General features: G+C 39.1%; 1 protein-coding gene across 9 annotated transcripts in view; it reads left to right on the forward strand.

Moving 5' to 3' along the window:
* The window catches only part of NXPE3 (neurexophilin and PC-esterase domain family member 3), a 20,194-nt gene extending 970 nt beyond the window's left edge, over positions 1-19,224 (forward strand). For 2 of the 9 annotated variants that reach the window (XM_015877311.2, XM_015877341.2), the window contains exons 2-10: positions 402-476; positions 1,442-1,584; positions 3,444-3,497; positions 3,866-4,063; positions 8,910-9,670; positions 10,574-10,647; positions 11,267-11,332; positions 14,497-14,703; positions 16,120-19,224. In XM_015877311.2, coding sequence (XP_015732797.1) covers positions 3,971-4,063; positions 8,910-9,670; positions 10,574-10,647; positions 11,267-11,332; positions 14,497-14,703; positions 16,120-16,670 — 1,752 coding nt within the window. In that variant the 5' untranslated portion in view covers positions 402-476; positions 1,442-1,584; positions 3,444-3,497; positions 3,866-3,970 and the 3' untranslated portion in view covers positions 16,671-19,224. Of the gene's footprint in view, positions 1-401; positions 477-636; positions 1,053-1,441; positions 1,585-3,443; positions 3,498-3,865; positions 4,064-8,909; positions 9,671-10,573; positions 10,648-11,266; positions 11,333-14,496; positions 14,704-16,119 lie in introns of those variants that run through there. The other 7 variants (XM_015877301.2, XM_015877348.2, XM_015877291.2 and 4 more) reach the window with 5 other exon arrangements.
* Positions 19,225-19,751: the final 527 nt, after the last annotated feature.

Here is a 19,751-nt window from a genome sequence, read left to right on the forward strand (position 1 = left end):
GAGGAAAGATTTAGGTTGGATGTTAGGGGGAAGTTCTTCACTAGGAGAGTGGTTCGGTCCTGGAACAGGCTGCCCAGGGAGGCTGTGGATGCCCCGTCCTTGGAGGTGTTCAAGACCAGGTTGGACGGGGCCCTGGGCAACCTGATCTAGTTAATGTGTATGTTTGGAGGCCCTGCCAGGCAGGGGGGTTGGAACTAATGATCCTTGAGGTCCCTTCCAACCCGGGTCATGCTGTGATTCTGTGATATGTGCTTCAGCGGCTCTATTCACTCACAGGTATCTGGGCGTAGAGGTGGTAGTGATTTACAGGGTAAGAAAGGTAGGTCTGTAAATGGGCGTCAGACAACACGAAGGCTGGTTGTAAAAAGCGTCATTAATTTTGTGTGTTTATTTTTTTATAGCCTCGGACAAAGCGATGTATATAATAACTTGAAGTGGTGCAAAGCTGACAGGAGTAATACTTAATGAGCTGAAAAGTAAGTATAGGACTGAAGTGAAATACTTAATAAATAAAATCCCTGATTTGCTATAGGAAATATATATATATATATATATATATATATATTTTAAAAAATCTTAACTGCCTGTCTCATCTTGTTTACTTTTGGAAGCAAACCACCAGCATAAGAGACTTTGCTGGAAGAAAATACTGTGTATACGCACATGCTTTATGTTATTTATATATACACACACACATACATACATAAAAGGGGCCTGGAGCATTTCCCAAATGAGAAAAGGCTGGGAGACCTGTGACTGTTCGGTCTGGACAAGGGAAGGCAGAGGGGGTTTCATCACTCTTCATAAATATCTGAAGTGTAGGAGTTAAATGGTTGGATTCAGGTTCTTTGCAGAGCAGTGATAGGACAAGGGTCACTGAGCACTGTCTGGAGTATAGGTGTAGTGGAAAGGATAAGTCATTGCTCAATTAAACATGATTGACCAGAAAGGGTGGAGTCAGGATCCACCCCTTCCCAAATCTCATTTAAGAACTGGCTGTGGTGGTGAGGGTATCTTGTTGGAGATCCCTGTGTACCTGAGGCCTTCTGAAGGTAAGTAGCCTCTTTCCTTTATTTCTGTGCCCCTGGTTGTTGCATTTGAGCAAGCTCTTGCTTGTTGAAGCTTAGGACTTTGCTATTCTGCTGTCATTGCTGCACTTTCCATTGTGTTACAGCATTACAACAGGGCGTTGTATATAAATATGAGGAAAATCTTCACTGTCAGGGTGATGGACCACTAGCACAAACTGCCCAGAGAGGTGGTGGAGTTGCCTTCTCTGGAGGTATTCAAGACCTACCTGAGTGACCTGCTGAAGGGAATCTACTTTAGCAGATGGTTAGATTCAATGAGGTCGCTTCCTTCCTTTTTGGTATTGTATTATATACATGCATCTATGCATATAATATTACTTCATCTTCCTTTCCTCTTTATTTTTTCTAAGGATATTCTCTACCTTTTAGATGAATGGCTTCAGAGAACACTTCAAGGATAGAGGAAGAATTTAAAGCTTTTTGTCTTGCTGTGATGGCTTGTGTTATATAAAAGATGAGCTAGATCAGTTCTTCACAGATGACGAAGCTGGAAGTAAGTTGAGGCCTTTGCTAAAGAAAGCTCTAAAACATGCTATTCCTTGTTTTGGAGTGTGTGACTTTTACAGAAATGTAGTATTTTGAGCAAAATTTGTTTTCTAGCAAGAGAGCTATGTAATATGTATGAGAAGAGGATCTTCAGTGACAGGCTTGCCAAGCTGATGGAGAGAGATTTTTAAATTACAAGTAGCAGAGGAAGGGAGCCTCAATCTGCTGAAGAGTTACTTGTTCAGTACCGGGAAAGGGATCGGAGGTCTCTAGGAGTGCACCTGAAGAGCAGGACAGAGCAATTCCAGTAACTTCATGCAATAAAATGATTTTATTAGGGGCACAGATTGAGTACCTCTACACAAATGCTCACAATGCAGGAAAGAAACAAGAGAAACTGAAGGTTCGAAGTCTCTGGGCTGTGTGATTGGCATCAGTGAGACATGGTGAGGTACTCACTTGCCTGGAGTTGATAGCTACATGCTTTTTAGGGAAGGGAGGCAGGAGAGGAGATGGGGTAGACCTTTCAGTTAGGTCAGCCTTGTCTGCATGGATCTCGGCAGTAATGATGAAAGGCTTGAGTGTTTCTAGGTAGCAGTCTGGGAAAAAGCCAGTAAGGCTGATATTAAAGTGGGATTCTGTTACCCAACCAGAACAAAGAGGTAGGTAAACTGTTCTGTGCGCAGTAAGAAGTCTAGCTCTATCTAGTCTTCCTTCTCATGGGGAACTACTGCTTCCCAGATGTCTTCTGGAAATAAAATACAGCAGAGAGAAAACAGTCCAGGAAATTTGTGGAGGATAGCTTAAAAGCCTATCTGGTGTATTATCCAAACTTAATACTTTATATTAACAGAGAGCTATTCCATTAAGTCTGCTTTTCTTGTTGCATTTGGTCAGTTTTATGCTTTTATTTTAATGGATGTTTTGCTCTTTTGATGCTTGTTTGTCAGTCAGAGATATATTCTCTGTAATTCTCTGCAAAGCAACTGCAGTTATAATCCATATAATCCTTATAAAGCAATTCCATATACAGTCTATTTTGAGACTGTCCTGGTTATCCAGTAGTATATTTCAGGATTCTAGTCTATGCTCATCTAGTGAAAGATTTAATTAGGTAATTGTGATATTCAATGTATTATTATATTTAAGTTTTTATGTACAAGGTGTACTTCACACTGTCTGAATAAATGCTGTAGCTTTTCATCTAAACTATAGGAAGTTGTGTGCAGTTTATCTAATCGTTTGATGTTGCAGTTGGTAGGTGTTTGTATGAGTAATGCTGTGTTGAGAATATTGCATTTGAAGGAACTGCGTTCTTTTGACTGCCTCTGCTTGCCATCTGTTGTGTTTCCAAGTTCAGAGCTTCTCCTTCTGTAAGGAGAAACCCATTTAACTTGCGAAATCACAACCTTGAAATTATCCTGTTCAGAAAGAAGAAAGGCTAAAGTTCAACCTGAGAAAGCATTAAGTTGTGAGAACAGTTTATCAACAGTTGTTAAGTATGTGGTTACGGTTATGTATCACAGTTGTTTATCATTTATCAAGCAGTATTGAGGAAACGTTATATTTCTCAAAAGTTAAGCTTTATAAAAGTATGGCTATTACGTATTGTATTTCATAAAAACAATCTTGCATTCTTCAAGAAGGTTTTTTTTTTTTAATTATTAAATCTATGTGAAAATATATAAAAGGAATGATAAAAATCAGAGAGGATGTAGTCCAATATCTGGAAGGATTCTGAAGTTTTTTGCTCTGTTTTAATGTATCCAGCACTGTTATACATCTCTTCTTGAACTGCTAGATGTTACAGCTGTTTGCTTCTGTCCCTCAGCCTTCTGCTTGACATACCTTTTATCTTACTTACAGAGAATTGCTTCAGACCTCAGTCCTCGATAACAACTTGTTGGAGTCACCAATCAGGTAAATGTGGGGAAGCCTAAAACCACAATATCCTGCTAAAATTCTTGAGCTTACAATGGCTGGATGGTGACAGTGTGGCCTAGTAGATAAGTAGAGTGGTTGTTTTCTTAGTTGCCAGAAGGAAATCTCATGTTCTTCTTTTTATTTCTCTCTGTCAAATACAGGTGAAGTTGCTTTTATATTATTTTTAGTCTTGATATACACATTAGAATTATAGATGTTCAGATTGCCACAAAAATCTGACTAGCACTATAGACTTATCAAGTCTGTTGAACCAGTTGTTGTAGTGAAGAGTTTATATGCTTTCTGAGTTCAACTTGAAGTAATTTTCTGGGGGCTTTATATATTTCTTGTGAATGCATTTGTAGGAGTGAAGTGGAAGTGTGCACTACTGAGACGAAATGACCTTCGTGTTTGTGATGAATGGAAATCATGGCAGCATCTAACATGGGAGGAAAAGACATGAGTGGACAATGTGGCGTGATTCATTCAGATTGCAAATCTTCTGCCTTCTTATGGCAGTACTGGCTGTTGTGGTGCTGGTCCATAACTTTTTTCAGGTAGAGGTAAGTGGAGATGGTATGGGTGGTTGGAATCATGGAAAAAATCAGAGCAGAAAGTGTGTATGGAGGTCTTCAACAATCAAAGGGCTAACTCTAAAGTTACTTCGGATTGCTCACTATGTTCTGAGTTGAATTTTGATGCCCTTCAGCAAGGACACATTCTACAGCCTGTCTGGGCAGCCTTCCATTGCGGTACGTAGAGAAGAACATTACTGTTATGTGCATGTGTAAGTTGCCTCTTGTCCTTTTACTGTATGGTTCTGACTTCAATTTCTAACTCCCCTTTGGCTAGTAAAAGAAACCCCAAACCTAGTTTAATCCCTTCTTGGTTTTCTCCAGACTTTTGAAAATCTGCTTCTTTTAGTGTCTTCTGGTATGTCCCATATTCCAAACCCTTAGTCATCTTAGGGGTTCTCAGCTGATCTCTTCAGCTTAACTGTGGGAGTAGGTGTACAAAAACCAGGTATAGTGCTTTAGATATGGCTTTACCATGGCTGAGCTGAGGGGGAATTAGCACTAACCTCAGTTCACTGGGTATGTTTTTGTTAGCACATTGCAGCAAAACAGCGAGTTTTCACCTGATCAGTTTGCTATCTACCAGAATCCCTAATTCTGTTTCTGCAGGTGGACTTTATGCTGTTGATCACAACAGCAGATCAGTTAGTCAGTTTTCATTCCAGAGTAATTTGCATTTATGTAATCTGTACTTCATCAGTTTGTCTATGAAAATATTATGGGACTCTTACTGAAGTAGAGCTAAATAACATCAGTGAGAATCCATTGCAGGGAGTCTTGGGGGCTGACCCTTCCCTTTGGCTGCCTGCTTGCCCAGACTTTCCATTGTAGCATTTTGACAGGTGAGCAAATGCGTACCTAACAGTAAATCCCGATTGTTTTTCATGTATGTTAGCTGATAAATGTGTTACATGTTTAAGTTGCATTATCCCACTTACAAAGTCTTTCACTTCCTGGCTAATGATGCCCAAGTAAAGCGATCCCTTCTTAATGCCTAAAAAGACATTGTTGGCTTGAAGGAGATTCAGATTAGGGCGAGGAGGATGTCTGAGGTATAAAGTAACATGTAGCATAGGAAAAATAACAAACAAACAAATGTTCATTGCCTGTTCCACTGCAAATGGAGACATGAAATTGAGAACTGCAGGTGCCAGATTCAGAGCAAATGGTGCAAAACAGTAAAAGTCCTTGTAGTAAGACTGAGTAGCTGCTTGGAAACATTCAAAAGTCAGGGCAAATGATAGAATCACCAAGGTTGGAAAAGACCTTTAAGATCATGTTGTCCAACTGTCCATCTCTCACCAGCAGACAAAAAGAACAAATGAATTTTGTGACAAAGCTGATATATATATATATATATATATATATATATATATATATATATATATATATATCAGCTTTGTCACAAAATATATATATATAACACCACCACAAATATATATATTGTGGTGGTGTTGCTGCTAAATTGCAGATCCTTGCAAAAGAAAACTGAGTCATCTCATCGAGTTTATTGCTGGAACAGTTGTGTGTCAGGTGGTGGCTTTTTAGAGCTGGCTTTGACATTTGGATTTATTTAGCACATACTCAGTGCTCTGAGACAGTAAAGACAGAGCTGATCCCGTGCTTGTTGTAGGTGGATATGAGGGCTAAAGTATTTGGAGTGTAAAATGGCTGCAAATAAGGTGACTGGTCATTCAGTAGTTGGTATTAGGTCTCAAATGTTATTTGCTGTATGAATTAAGTTCAAGTTCACTCTGTTGGGTCAACTTGAACTACTTTTTTACTCCCATGCTTGTTGTTTGGGAAGCTTCTGTGATGTTTCCTGTCCTAATGTAGGAATGTAAACAGTTTGGTGTAGTATTATCTGGAGCAGTTGTCATAAATCTAACAGTTACAACTCATGGATCATATTGGACTTTGAAATATAGTTGAAGATCCACCTTTTCAGCAGCAGCTGAAATATTCAGCCTATTTTGTTTATCAACCATCTGTATTGTTGAATATTAACTGAGAACGAGTGTTTGCTGCAGATCTAACGAAGCCACCAGTAATCCTTCTAGAACGTCACAGCTTTCATTTGAAAGGCATCTCTAAAGATCATCTGTTCTTACTCCTTTGCTATGGGCAGGGACGTATCTTTGAGAGTGTGATTGTCTCTCTGGGGTTGTAATGTTTACATTACACTGTATTTTCACTTAGTTGGTAACAAGAATGCTAGAAGCTGAAAATACAGCTGCCATTTTATTTGCTTATGGCATAGCTGTCATGTGTCAGGAAAAGCTCACGGACTCTTTTGTGCTTAATTCATGCGTAATCCATTCTGTCCTGCCTGTTTTACTTGGTAGACATCCACTAAATTACTTTGTGATCACATCCAGGTTCTGGTTATTTTTAGAAAGGAGCAAATAAACAAGTGCTAGGAACTGCATGCACAATCAAGGCATTTTATGTGGAGTATATGTGGAAATAAAGCAGGACAAGTGTTATTTAATATGGAGATTACATTGGAAACTAAAATAATCTGTTTTAAGATCTAGGGAGGGGATTCCTGAAAAGTGTTTCAAAACTATTATTTTCTTGCCTGTTATGAGAAACTAGATTTTTCTTTTTTCTTTTTGTTTTTCACTGCTCATTATAGAGCCCGCTGTTCTGCATGGTAGGCTACTGAATGGACTAGATACTGGGAAGAGCTGTAGACCCCTAGACCCCAGGAAAAGGTCTGGATAGGGAACTTATCTATCAATTCAAAGGGCAAGGCTTGTCTATTTGTAGGGATAGGGGAATTTGAATTCTTGTTTGGAAATGAGCCAGGGAACCTCTTCAGAAAGGAAGATGGTTTGGAAATTCCAATTAAGGATCTTCCGTGTATGAATTGACTCTGAAGCTTTTAACTTGAAGAGCTAATCTCTGTAATGTTTTTTCCTGTGATTACCATTTGTGTTGTAGCATACTTTCACCCCTATTGTTATAATTTTGCAATAATATATGGTCTTATCTGGGCTTGGAAGTAGTCTGTGAAGATGAGCGAGGCTGTTTCAGGAAAAGGCTGTGGATTGTTTTGTTTCTTCACCTTCTCCTTGAAGGTTGATTGAGAAAGTATTTGTGGTGTGGTCAATTCTGCTTCATCATAACCTGGGGTTGAGGTGACAGCTCTTCTCTGGGAACTTAGCTGCATGCAGGTGAAGTGCTTTGGCTTGGCACTGTGCTAAAAAGGCAGCTTAGTTATACTGTTTCAGAAATATTGAGCTATAGCTATATTTTCAACTTTGTTTTGTGACCTTGAATTGGCTTAGTGTTCTTCCTGCCCTGTTCCGCTGAATCATATAGATATTTCCTTGGAGGTACTTCAGGAAAGCTAGCTACCTCATAGCCATCATCTGCACGAGTGAATCTCTTACAGAAGGAGTAGGTTAAAACAGTGATAAGTCTGTTCTTAAGGCTTTCTTAGGTAGTTCGTTTCTGCCCTTCATTTGTAAGGATGTCTATGCTTTTTATCTTTTTTTTTTTTTTCCCCCCATCTAACCCCCCTGGCCCATATCCTCTTGATGAATCAAGTTAAAAGAAGAAACTTTCCCATGAGGATCTCCACTGAATTTGAGAGTTTTACAAACACCCCTATTCTCCCCCACATTCCTCCTTAGGAAGATTCTTAAATGCTTTTGCATACTTACCAGCGTGTTGGATATGTTCAAGTATATAACTAACTTAAAAAAAGAAAAATCTCACCATGCAGTGTTTTTTTGTGTCATGCATACATATGAGCAGAAGAAAGGAAGTAGCGAAGGCATCCAAAAGAAGAAACTTGGCTTAATTTAACAATGTATATGGGCAAGATTTAAGGTTGAACTGTGCTTGAGATTCATTCTCAGCTTTGCCTGAAGTTTACTGGATTAGGAAATAGTAATGTGTAGAGATATGTTCACATTTTACCTGATCCAATGGAAAACAGAGATAAGTCTGAATTACCCTTAATGGGCTTTGCAGAAATATGATTTCATATTTTATAGTCAACATGGATACCAAACAGAAAATTGTGATATAGAACAGATATATCTTAATGTGCTCATTATCCTCTCATTTTAAGCTGATCAAAACCAACTTCTAACAGTGGCCTTCAAAGCCTGTAAGCTTCTATTTCTTGTGAGGTTTTCCTTTTTTTAGGAAAGAAAGAAATATAAACAAAGTTATTTTTATTTAATTTGAATACATTAATATACTACATAAAGTGGGGGAGCGACTTAGTATGTATGCCAGGTAATACATGTGTCAAGGTTCTTTCACCCTGTAAGTGCTACACAGCAACAACTAAACCATTGATGTGTTATCAACACTTCTTCCATGACACATCCAAAACACAGCTCTATTTAAGCTGCTGTGTAGAAAATTACCTCCATCCCAGCCAAAATCAGCACAGTGCTCTGACCAGAATCTAATTAACATAAGAATATGAAATATTAGGTACTTTTCTGTTTAATTGTATGACTTTCTGTATTTTTTTAATATTGTTGATACAGAATATGCTAATAACCAAAATGTTACCACAGAAAATACTAAGCATGCCTTACATAAAAGTCTCTTTGCCAGGGCAGGATAAAGTAGCCAACTGGGTAATTGCAGATTGTACAACTGCTTCTTTAGACATCTCAGAGTCAAGAGAATCAATTTGTATGTTCTATTAAAGTTGCTTCATTTGGTCAGTGTAAAATGGCTGCTTCAAAGCTGTGCAGAGCAAACTCCCAATTGGATTGTTCCCTAAAACAGTATCTGTTTTTCATCGTGTTTCATTTAATTGCACATTTTCTTGTACTCATTTTTATTTTTTTTCCCCCTCTAGCACCTGGATGACTACACAGTTTCAGGATCAAATTGGATAACAGAGAGCAATGACCAGACTTCTCTATCACAGACAACTAAATCTACCAGGAAGCCTTACTGCGGTTATGAGCAGCAGACTTTGTCCAAAAGAGAACGAGCAGAACAGGAATCACTGCTTGCTGCACTACAATGGCCAAAACCCCCTGATGACAAAATTGCTTTTTTACAAAGCACTGATCCGGTACACAGTGACTTTGTGATTGTGAAGCCCAGCAAGTTCTTCGAGGTGGGTGACCAGTTAGAGGTGGTTGTTCGCGTGAGGGATTTCCAAGGCAAACCCAAGCAATATGGTGGAGACTATCTACAGGCACGAATCCACTCTCCTCTGCTGAAAGCTGGAGCAATAGGAAGGATTGTAGATTGCCATAACGGCCTTTACAAAGTCTTTTTCACATTACTTTGGCCAGGAGAGGTGGAAGTATCTGTGACTCTTGTCCATCCAAGTGAAGCGGTCCAAGTCCTCCTGCGTTTACGAGAAGAAAGGCCTGACAGAGTTTATTTTAAAAGTTCATTCAAGTCTGGGAGGTATTCAGAAACTACTGAGTGCAATGTGTGCTTGCCTGGAGATCTTCCAGTCTGTAACTTCACAGATCTCTACAGTGGTGAGCCATGGTTCTGTTACAAGCCACGGAAACTGTCCTGTGCCAGCCGAATCAGCCATGCCAAGGGTGGATATCAAAAAGGCCTTCTGACGCATGAAGAAAGCCTCTTTTTCCAAAGGTATGTATGTCATTGACTTTATATATACTCAGTCTTTTTTTTTTTTTTTTTTTTTTTTAATATGTATTTGGTTTTTAAGAAAAACTTTAGGATGAAGGGGAAGAAAATACTCAACAGCTTGCATCAAGCACCTATTCCTGAAGACTTACACCTACTCTAAGGGTGGGAATCTCTTATATGAACCAGTGGGGTTCAGTCACAGAGCCCTACTGGGTTTATTCAGCTGTCCACAAACAAGCTCTTCTGAGGACTTTTTGTATGTAGGAGGTGTGGGCTTTGCCTCCATATTGAGCAAACTGCTCAGATGTTGCTGAAGATCTCTGAGACCGGTTGGATATTGATTGATACTTCTGTCACCACTGGCAGCATAGCAAAGAGATAAAGTTGCAGGTGGTGATAGTGCTGAACTGCTAGAGATCTTATGTGTACCATGAACCAGGATGTAGCATTACAGAGGCTGAAAGCAACAGCCACCTCCACTTGAGGTAAGCAGTTACTGAGATGGGACAAAGTTGGAAGAGTTGATGCAGCAACATGTCCTCTCAAGTTTGCCTCATGTCAGAGGTCCATACAACCCAAGCTGGGAACCTCCGATCTTTGTTGTTAATTCCCCAAAGCATATAACAGACTCCTCATAACCTGATGGTTTTATCTAGGCTTGCACGAGTAAGCATATGCACAGGATTTGAGTCCTTGTGCTCTTAAATCTTGAATTCTGTCTGAAAACAGTGATAGTGGTCTTAAGGAAGTTGAATAATCTGTTCAGCTATATGGAGTCAACCTAAGGAAAAAGATTCTTATTGTGAGCTTTGTGTTCTTACATGAAGTGGGTTACAAAACTCGATCTGTAGGGCTGTAAAACTTGAAGGTAACATCACATAACTATTTTAATTTTTGTTCAAGTGGTGTGAACATCAAAATGCCGATACTCTCCAGCGGACCTGACTCGGTGATTGTAAAGCCCAAGGCATTTACAGGTATAGTGAATTTTATTAAATTCTTCTTTTTATTTCATATTTTAATAAAAAGAGCAAGAAGATCAGGTACTAAAGAGTTTGTTAGTTTTCATAACATGGAGTAGAAATAGTCTTAAGTCTATTTTGTGTTGAAGATGGAAGCTTTTGAGTGTTACTAAGGACTAACAGCAAGCTTATCTAAAAAGATATGTAAATGGAACTTCTAGGGGAAAAAAAATGGTATTTTCTTCAAATGTTTACTTAGAGATATAAAATGTCTGAAGTTAACTGCTTAGCAAATGAGTTAATCTAGCAAAACTACCTGTGAGGTGGTTTTCAAGTTCCATACACTTATTTTTCTGAGAAGTATATGTAATAGGTATGTATAATCAATAAGTAAAGAGAGGCTAAACAGATGTTGAGTTAAGAAAGATTATTGTGATGGAAAGATAATCTATAATAAATGGAAATGCTCACCAATGTTGAAGGCTCACAATAAACTCCACAGAGAAGCAATCTCCAGAGAAAAAGATCCTGCCTTAGTGGTGGTCAGCCCTTAGATGGGATCTAGGAGAGGTAGAACCAGGCTTCATCCCTTCCGATAGCACAGCTGAATTACCTTTCACCTGTGCTCCTGCAGCTGACTCATTGCTTGCCTCAGGTGGTCAGTCAGAGCTTCAGGATGTGATCAAGTTTCCCACACAAGGTATCAGATAACTTGCATTTCATTATTAGCATCACTTGTGTTACCATGTCATAATCTAAGGTTGTGGACTAGAACCTAATTTTTCTGTATCGTGTCTAAGCACAGAAAAAACAGTCTGTGTTAAGTTAAACTGAAACATTAATTCAAATTCACCTGCATGCTTTTAATACCTCTAAGTACACTGCATAAAAATATGATAGAGAATTACTTCTTAATTGAGATCTCTCCATTTTTTTTTTTTTTAATAAGCTGTAGGAGATATTAAAGATAGAGTTCCTGACCCGAGCAATTAAATCATAAAAGAAAGCAGCCTACGGTGCTGCTGCTTTTTAGTTCTGCCATTCTCTGTATTTAAAAATAAAAAGATGCTATCGGGCCAGCAGCAATTTTTCCCCCTTCTGTCTCCAGACCCCTTAGATGTGATGTCTTCTGTTGTTTAATTTTTAAAATATTTTCTTGTGGAAACTGTTTGAGATTTGATGATATCACCATTTTTGCAGGAGATAGATGATCAAAGTGTGTTTTTATTTCCTGAGGTTTAATGATAAGTTGGAAAGGGTTGATAGGAGTGGCACAGTTTCCTCAGGGAAATTCCTTCTAACAGGAACCAGTCTCTGAACAAGTAAATCTAATACTCTGGAATAGAGATGATGGATGTATGATTTAGGATTAATGCCTGCTTACATTCCTTGTTTTGTTGTCTTTGGTTTTGTGCATTCCTTTCTTTGGGAGATAAATGTAGATAAAGTTTATTTTTGAAATTTCATTTTTTTTCTGAACTATAAGCTTCTATTTCTATTCTTGGTTTGTAACTGTTCAGATTGGAGCTTTTACCTTCTTCCTTAAAATCCAGAAGTAATGACTCTTTGAATTCTGGAGCAAAACAAGTATGCTGTTGTACATAGGCTTGAAAAGTTGGTGTTAGGTTTACTGTGAGTTCAATACTTATTCTCATGTCTCACTTCATGTATGCACAAGGGCTGCTCTGAGAGTAATACCTCCCATTTCATTATGTTGGCCCATGATGTCAGAGGCAGATGTTGGTGGGATGGCAGTAGAGGCTGAATCTTCCCACCAACATTCCATTACGTGTTGTTGCTGTGTGACAGATGGCAGCAGAGAGGCAGTCTGACAGAATGGCATCTGATATGGGAGTGCAGATGAAGCAAAGCTGTGTCACTGAATTCTTCCATGTGGAAAAAAATGGCACCCACTGACTTCCATTGGTGCTTGCAGAACATTTCTAGAGACCAAACAGTGGATGTGGATGCAGGGAGGCTGTGTGGGTGATGTATTACAGCAGGAGTGGGGCACTTCATCTGGTATAGAGCTTTATGAGTGTGGCATGCATATTTATTAACCACTGGCAAAAATGCATAGCTAATGGTAATGACCATGCTGAAAAATAGTGTTTTGTAGCTGTATCTGTTGTAGTTTCCATGGGAATAAATAGGTATTACTTTCAGAGCATCCTATTTATATGCCTAATCTAATAATCAATTTAAAAGGTTTAGTGTAAAGATTCAAACTCTTAAAAAAAACCAAAAAACTTAAAAAACAAAAGAAAAGATGTGAATTCACATGAGTTTGTCTTTAGTTACATGACCACATGGTGGCCTTTTCTCTTCCTTTGTAGGAGTCCTATTCAATATGATTTAGATTAATCTGCATTGTTAGTTGATTGCTTTTTTTTCCCCCCCTCTTCATTCATTGGCCCTGTTGCCTTATTTGCTACATATTATTTAAGAACTTATCCAAACATAAGAGGTTATAATGGATTTTTCTATGGTTCTCAAGATTATAGACTTCACATTCTGTGAACGTTCCTGTAAAGTCTAAGGGGGCTAAAATCTATTGATGTAAGTCACAGAACATTGTATAGGAATAATGAGACATGACTATTGGGGGTGGGTGTTTAAAGATGCCTGTCGAGTCTGTTGGAATCTGTGAGTCTTTGGGGAGTTTAGCTGCTGCTGTGTTATAATGAAATATCTAACAGAGGATGTTTCTGAGCACTAGCACTCCACTTCCTCTACTTTTTCATAGTTAGAATGGGCCCTGGCGGGGTTTTGGCCATGAGTGGGTGTTCAGTCCCAAACAGCTGCAAGCTATGACAGGGCAGGGACCTGTAGTCTCCATGCCATGGTGGGTATAAGTGTTTTTTAATAGGTGGTCATGGTTCTTCTGGTGCCAAAGAGCAGCTCTGTGCTTGCTTAGTTCGCTGCCACTGACAGCTTCTCTATTCAGTCTGTGACTATGGGTTTCTTTGCAAAATGGGCTGTGAGTCAGCCCATTTCCAGGCCTTTAAGCATTAGAACAGATACGTGGTAAAAGAGGAACCTGTACTTAATGACCTCATGAAAGTTCAATGTGCTAGTATCACACTGGGCGCTATGAGAAATAAAGCAATGTTTGACTGATGTAACCTTGAGATTGCAGCTTATCTTCCTGTACTCACTGGCCCTAGCTTTCAACATACCATCCAACTTTCTGCCAGACAAAGAGGAGTCCAAAGGATCAGAGCGTCCCTGGTGTCCTCAAATTACTCCTCAGGGGGCAACCTATTACAACATCTGTGGTAGGGCCTGTATCAGCATCAGCGTGCTGGTTGTTCAGTAGATGGATTTACATTAAGCGAATACAGGCGGTATGAAGTTGTTTCTTGCATGTTGTCACCTTAGTGCTGGTGTCCGCTGCTGCAGTGGGAGGTGCTGCTCCTGTAGAGCGCAACGGCTGCCATCCCTTCCTGTTGGCAGACTCACCGCTAGAGGGGGGAGCTGTACTTTGGTGATTGCAGATGCTTGTTGGCAGGGGAGCCATAGCGAGGCCTTCTTTATCATCATCAGATACAGTTTAACTTAGAAGTACTTCAAAATAAGTTAAAAAGTAGTTAAGTTTAAAATAAGTTTTTTTCTCCTCAAAAAACTTCAAAGCTGCAAGTGGTCATGTGTAGTAGGTTCTGATGCAGAAATAGTGGGGAAAATATTTGGGCTTACAGACTTGAGATGAGCTTTTTAGTGTATGTTGTACATTCAGCTGCTTCACTTTAGAATGTATATATGTCCATTAAAGTGATAGGAGGTGTGTTTCTTATATGTTAATTTCAGAGATGTTGCTTTGTTTTTTTCTAATTTTTTTGTTTGTTTGTTTGTTTTTTCTTCCAGATTCCAGCAATATGGACAGAGCTGAAGATCCCACAGTTTTCCCTTCTGGTTATTACTATGAAGACCTTTGGAGGCCAAGAACACACTGGATTTATCATTTTAACAAGTCAGACGACATAAGCAAGTGCTTGCAAGGAAAAGTAATCCACTTGTTTGGAGACTCTACAATGAGGCAGTGGTTTGAGTATCTGACTGCAACTGTTCCAGGTTGTTATTATTTTTCTTTTAAATTGATTTTTACCTTGAAGATGTTGGCGATTCTTTGTTTTTCTCATCTCAGATACAGAGTTGATCTTACTAAATAGTAATGTCAAAAGAAAAGGGAGAGGAAAAGCAAAACATCATCACAAGTGCTGATAGAAAGGCAATCATTTAAATGCTTGAGAAAACTTTAGAATCTTTTAGGCTTTAGGAGAAAAAGGGCCTCAAATTGTTCATCTACCCAGTTGTCATTATAAAATGTTTCACTAATTAAGAACATTGTTGCTACTGTGAGTTATTATGTGGCCACGAGGGGGCATACCGAAATCGTGGAGGATTGCATGGGTGAGGCTTTGCTGGTAATAGTTTGGAATGAAGTAGCAAAATGACTTGATGAAGCAGATGACTACTGGTAATTTGGTCTTCAGCTCCTTCCGTTTTCCTTATTTCAACTTTTCCTTAAATAACAGAATTTCAGTAGCCAGTTTGGTATCCTTCCTTCATCCCAGCTCTAAGGCAGTTCAGTAGTGTGGAAATGGAGGCTGAGACTCCTTCATGTTAACCAATTAAAATAAAATAACCAATGAAGAGGCCTATTAGTAAAATAAGAGATCTATTTGGAGAATTTGTTTTGTTTTTCTACCAGAGAAAAAAAATAGTTTTGGAAACTTGGAAAAAGTACTAACATTTATGATCTTCTGAAGGTAAACTGTGCTCTTTTGCCGTGCTCATAAACTCCATTTTGAAATATGTAGCCAATATGCCTGTGGAGCTGTTGGATAGAGAAACAGGACACAAAGGTAATTAGAAGGCTGGTACTCTTCTCCTGTGAAGAAAGATGGAGGGAGCTGGGTTTGTTCAGTATGGGGAGGAGAAGACTGCAGCAGGAGATGTCATTGTGGCCTGCCAGTACTTAAGTGGCGCTTATAAGCAGAAGCGAGACCAAATTTGTACACAGGCAGATAGTGATAGTATAAGGGAGAATGGTTTTAAACAGGAAGAGAGAAGACTTAGCTTAGATATTAGGAGGAAATTTTTTACTTGAAGGGCCTGCAATACTGTGGTATTTGTGTGTGAATTAACCTATTTGTGTATTTGCGGTGAGGCACGGACACAGGCTGCCCAGAGGGAATGCTGATGCCTCATCCTGATAGGTGTTCAAGGCCAGGTTAGGTAGGGCCCTGGGCAGCCTGATCTAGTGGGTAGCAACTATGCCAACAGCAAGAAGGTTGAAGTTTGATGGTCTTCAAGGTCCCTCCCAACCTAGGCTATTCTATGATAATGCTTATCTTTTGTTTCACTTTAGGATTCTTAGAACTGCGTTCATGTTCGCTGCTACTGTTGCCCTATGATCCTATTGTCCTGTTGAATAGTTTTGTGTCTTTTTCTGTCTTTAACTAATGTGTGCTTTTGGGTTTTCAGATCTGGTGGAATTTAATCTGGGGAGTCCTAAGAATGTGGGCCCTTTTATGTCTGTGGATCTGAAGCACAATATCCTACTGAAATTCCGCTGTCACGGACCACCCATTCGCTTTACCACAGTCTTTACAAGTGAACTGCGCTACATTGCTAACGAACTGAATGGCATTGTTGGGGGGAGAAACACTGTGATAGCCATAACTATATGGTCCCACTTCAGCACTTTCCCTGTGGAAGTGTATATCAGGAGGCTGAGGAACATTCGGAGGGCAGTTATTCAACTGCTGGACCGCAGCCCCAAGACTTTAATTGTCATCAGAACTGCAAACGTTCAGGAGCTTGGGCCAGAAGTGAGCCTCTTTAACAGTGACTGGTATTCCCTTCAGCTTGATTCTGTCATGAGGAAAATGTTCTCAGGAATTGCTGTGCACTTTGTGGATGCTTGGGAGATGTCTCTGGCTCATTACTTGCCACATAACTTGCACCCAAAAGAAGTAATTGTTAGGAATCAAATAGACACATTTCTATCTTATGTGTGCCCTCTGCAAATTTAGTACACGTAGGCATTCCTGTGTCATGTTTTGCTGCAGCTGAGTTAAAGTTGGTCTTTGCCAGAGCTACTAAGTTTATGATGGTTGGTGTGGGAGAACTCTGTTTATCATGTCTGCATTCAGTATAAGCAGGTTGGCCATAATTCTAGTAGCTATAAGGGATAGTGGAGAAGAGTTAACTTTTCAGGCCATATCTTCCTATGAGGTTGATTCCTTAGGATCTTATTTATCTCAGATTATTAGCAAGCACCTTAAAATGACAAGATTCAATAGGGAATTATGTGGGTTATTAGCTTTACTAGTCATCTGCACTGTATATTTAGTCCATATAGCATGGAATCTGCTCAGAACTGGGGAAAATTTAGTGAAAGAATTATCTGGGAGCAGTCTTTCTCCCAAACTCTCTCTCTCTCAACTCAGAGTTGAAGGAGCAATCCCTGTAGTTCTATGAGGGTCAGAGAAGCACAATGCCTATTCTTTTTTCAAAGTCTTAACCAGGAATGTTAAGTGTGTGTCCTAAAGCTGCTACTATCACTCAAGGAAGCTTAATCACAATGTCTATAGTATTAAGTCATCAAGAGTTGGCTAAAATTTAGTTAAGCACACTAGTTAGGCACTCTTGGTATTTACAGATAGCTGCTTAATAATGCAAATGGCCAGTAATTTGAGTTTCCTATACTACTGAATCTCTTCTGAGTTTTGATACTGTCATCTTCTTGATTTATCTGTTACCAAGCAGTGTGTGTATGTTGACTGCAGTGAAGGCACTGTCTCAGGCAATTTGTGCATGTTAAAACTGTAAGCTTGCCTGCTTGAGGCATTTCCTAATGAAATCATTTTACTTGCCATTGTTAGATAAACATGTTCCATTATGCTCTTGCAAAGCTGGGCTTCTGTCATGAACTTTTATACATACATAAAGTGTTGTGTCAGAAGCCAAGTTACTTGAATACACTTAAAAACAATCTGTGTACAGGTAGTAGAAGTCTGGCATAAGCTAGCATCAAGGCTGTGTGCTGATGTCCTCCTTTCCTTCTGTATTGTGCAGTTTTATTACTTACACTGGCAACAGTGAAGCTGTTGAATGAAGAAAAGACAGAAAAATAATAAATCCTGCCCCCAAACCAAACACACACAGGACTGCCCTTCATACAGGTGTTTGGTAACTGCTGTTTTGCCAGTGTGGAAACAGGTGGCTCTTGGGCCTCCTGGAACTGTTTTAAATGCTGCTAGTTTGATTGAACCTGCCTATAGTTTTAATAAGTAACACTGAACACTGATCCCCCTCAAGCCAAAGTTGGTCTTTACCAATGGCTGTACTGAGAAACGTGTCATGACACACGTAGTACATTTCTTCTGAAGAAGTGCATAATGCTTAAAGAGAATATGAGTCAATTATTTGTGAGCGAACTGAGGAGGTAAAAATTGAACAGACGGGCAGGTCACAGAGCGCAGTAACTGAAATGTCAATTGTATCAGAAGTGTTTTGCTCTCTGCCATGTTGATTGCCATGTATGGGGAGATTGTGCTCTTGTTGCTGGAAACTAAAGGGATCTTATGCTGCTAGCTGCAGGAAAACTGCTTTAAGTGCTTTTAGCATGTAAAAGTCAACATCATCCCTCAATAAGCTTAAACAAATTGAGAAAATGTAAAAATCTCTGTAGGAGCTGCATACAGCCAAATAGCATTTAATCTTACCTTTTCAGATCACAAGTCAGGATGTCCAGTTTGCCAGTTGCTACTGACAACTGCCTCCCTTAGTGTCTGTGGCATATATTAGCTTTAGGTAAGTGTTTCTTACTTGAATATATTAATAGTGATTCATCCTCTGCTAGTAAGACCACACCAGTTCAGTCCTGGGAAGGTAAACCACCACAATGCAGAATGACTTTTCATCTTCTCTAGGTGCATTTTTAAAACGGGTAGAGTATAAAGCTTTCATCCTGAATAAGAAATCTATTCAAATAACATTAATGAGAATAAGGCTTCGAACTTTTACTTTGAAGGAAACCACTTAATTTGTGGACTGTTTGGTTTTTCTCAAAATGCCATATCGTGTGTGAAAGCATTGTGCCGGCACGTTTCTTCTCTGAATGTTCTACTGTTCACTATTGCTCTTCAACTGTTAGCCATCAAAAACAGAGAGGAAGAAAGCTTGAATGTTATGACAATCGGAAGCAAGAGAACTGGATTGTTATTAGCAAAGATGTTGAATCACCTCCTGATAGAACCTCTGCCTTCCAGATTACTTTTTTTAAAAAATTTTTTTAATATGTGGATCATGAACTTGAGGAAAATTGCCTGTTAATGTGGGTTGAGAACTGATGGTTTATTTCTTTGTACTCTGAAATAGACAGGGAGAAGAAAGGGAGATATTGAGGAATTACTGATGTTGAAAGATGAAGACTGCAGGCAGAACGCTTTTGTCATTCGGTTTGACTGTAAGCTTATTTTCGTCTCTATTCTCCTTTTGCTACCTGTTTCACCAGTTGTGTATGTACTGTATATAGTAACATAATCAGAAGCAATAAAATATTTTTAAATCACTTTCTTTAAACCTTTAAGCTTCTAAATGGATTTTAATGAGGACTTAAGAGGTTGGTTATTTTTCAAGTTACTTAATATGAAGTGGAACTCGAAAGGAGTTTTGCAGTTGTCAGTGGAGAGTCTTCATTTACATGTAGAAATTTCTTTCATGAGGTTTTTCAAAGCTGTTTTTCTTTCCATTCCCTTCAGTTAAAGGGAAGAAAATGTGCTATTTTGGATATTTTTGTTCCCAACCCTGAACATTTTGACTATTAATCTTTCGGTACAGAAGTTTTCTTTACCTTATTAACTTATTTCTTCCGTGTGCGGCTCACTGAAGTATCAGCAAAAAATACTCTTTATGGTGCTCATCAGAAGATATCAGAGCAATTTGTAATGCAAGGAATCTTCATTTTACAGTTTAGACTGATACCCAGTGATTTTCTACTGTGAGCTCTTGATGAGAGAGAGGACAGAAGTCAGTTGTTGTCATAACTGTTTTTCAATTTCAGTTGTTTGTTTTTTTTCCTGTTTGCAACACTACTGCACTTTCACTTT

The sequence above is a fragment of the Coturnix japonica genome, chromosome 1 (assembly GCF_001577835.2).
Source record: "Coturnix japonica isolate 7356 chromosome 1, Coturnix japonica 2.1, whole genome shotgun sequence".
Classification (NCBI taxonomy): Eukaryota; Metazoa; Chordata; class Aves; order Galliformes; family Phasianidae; genus Coturnix; species Coturnix japonica.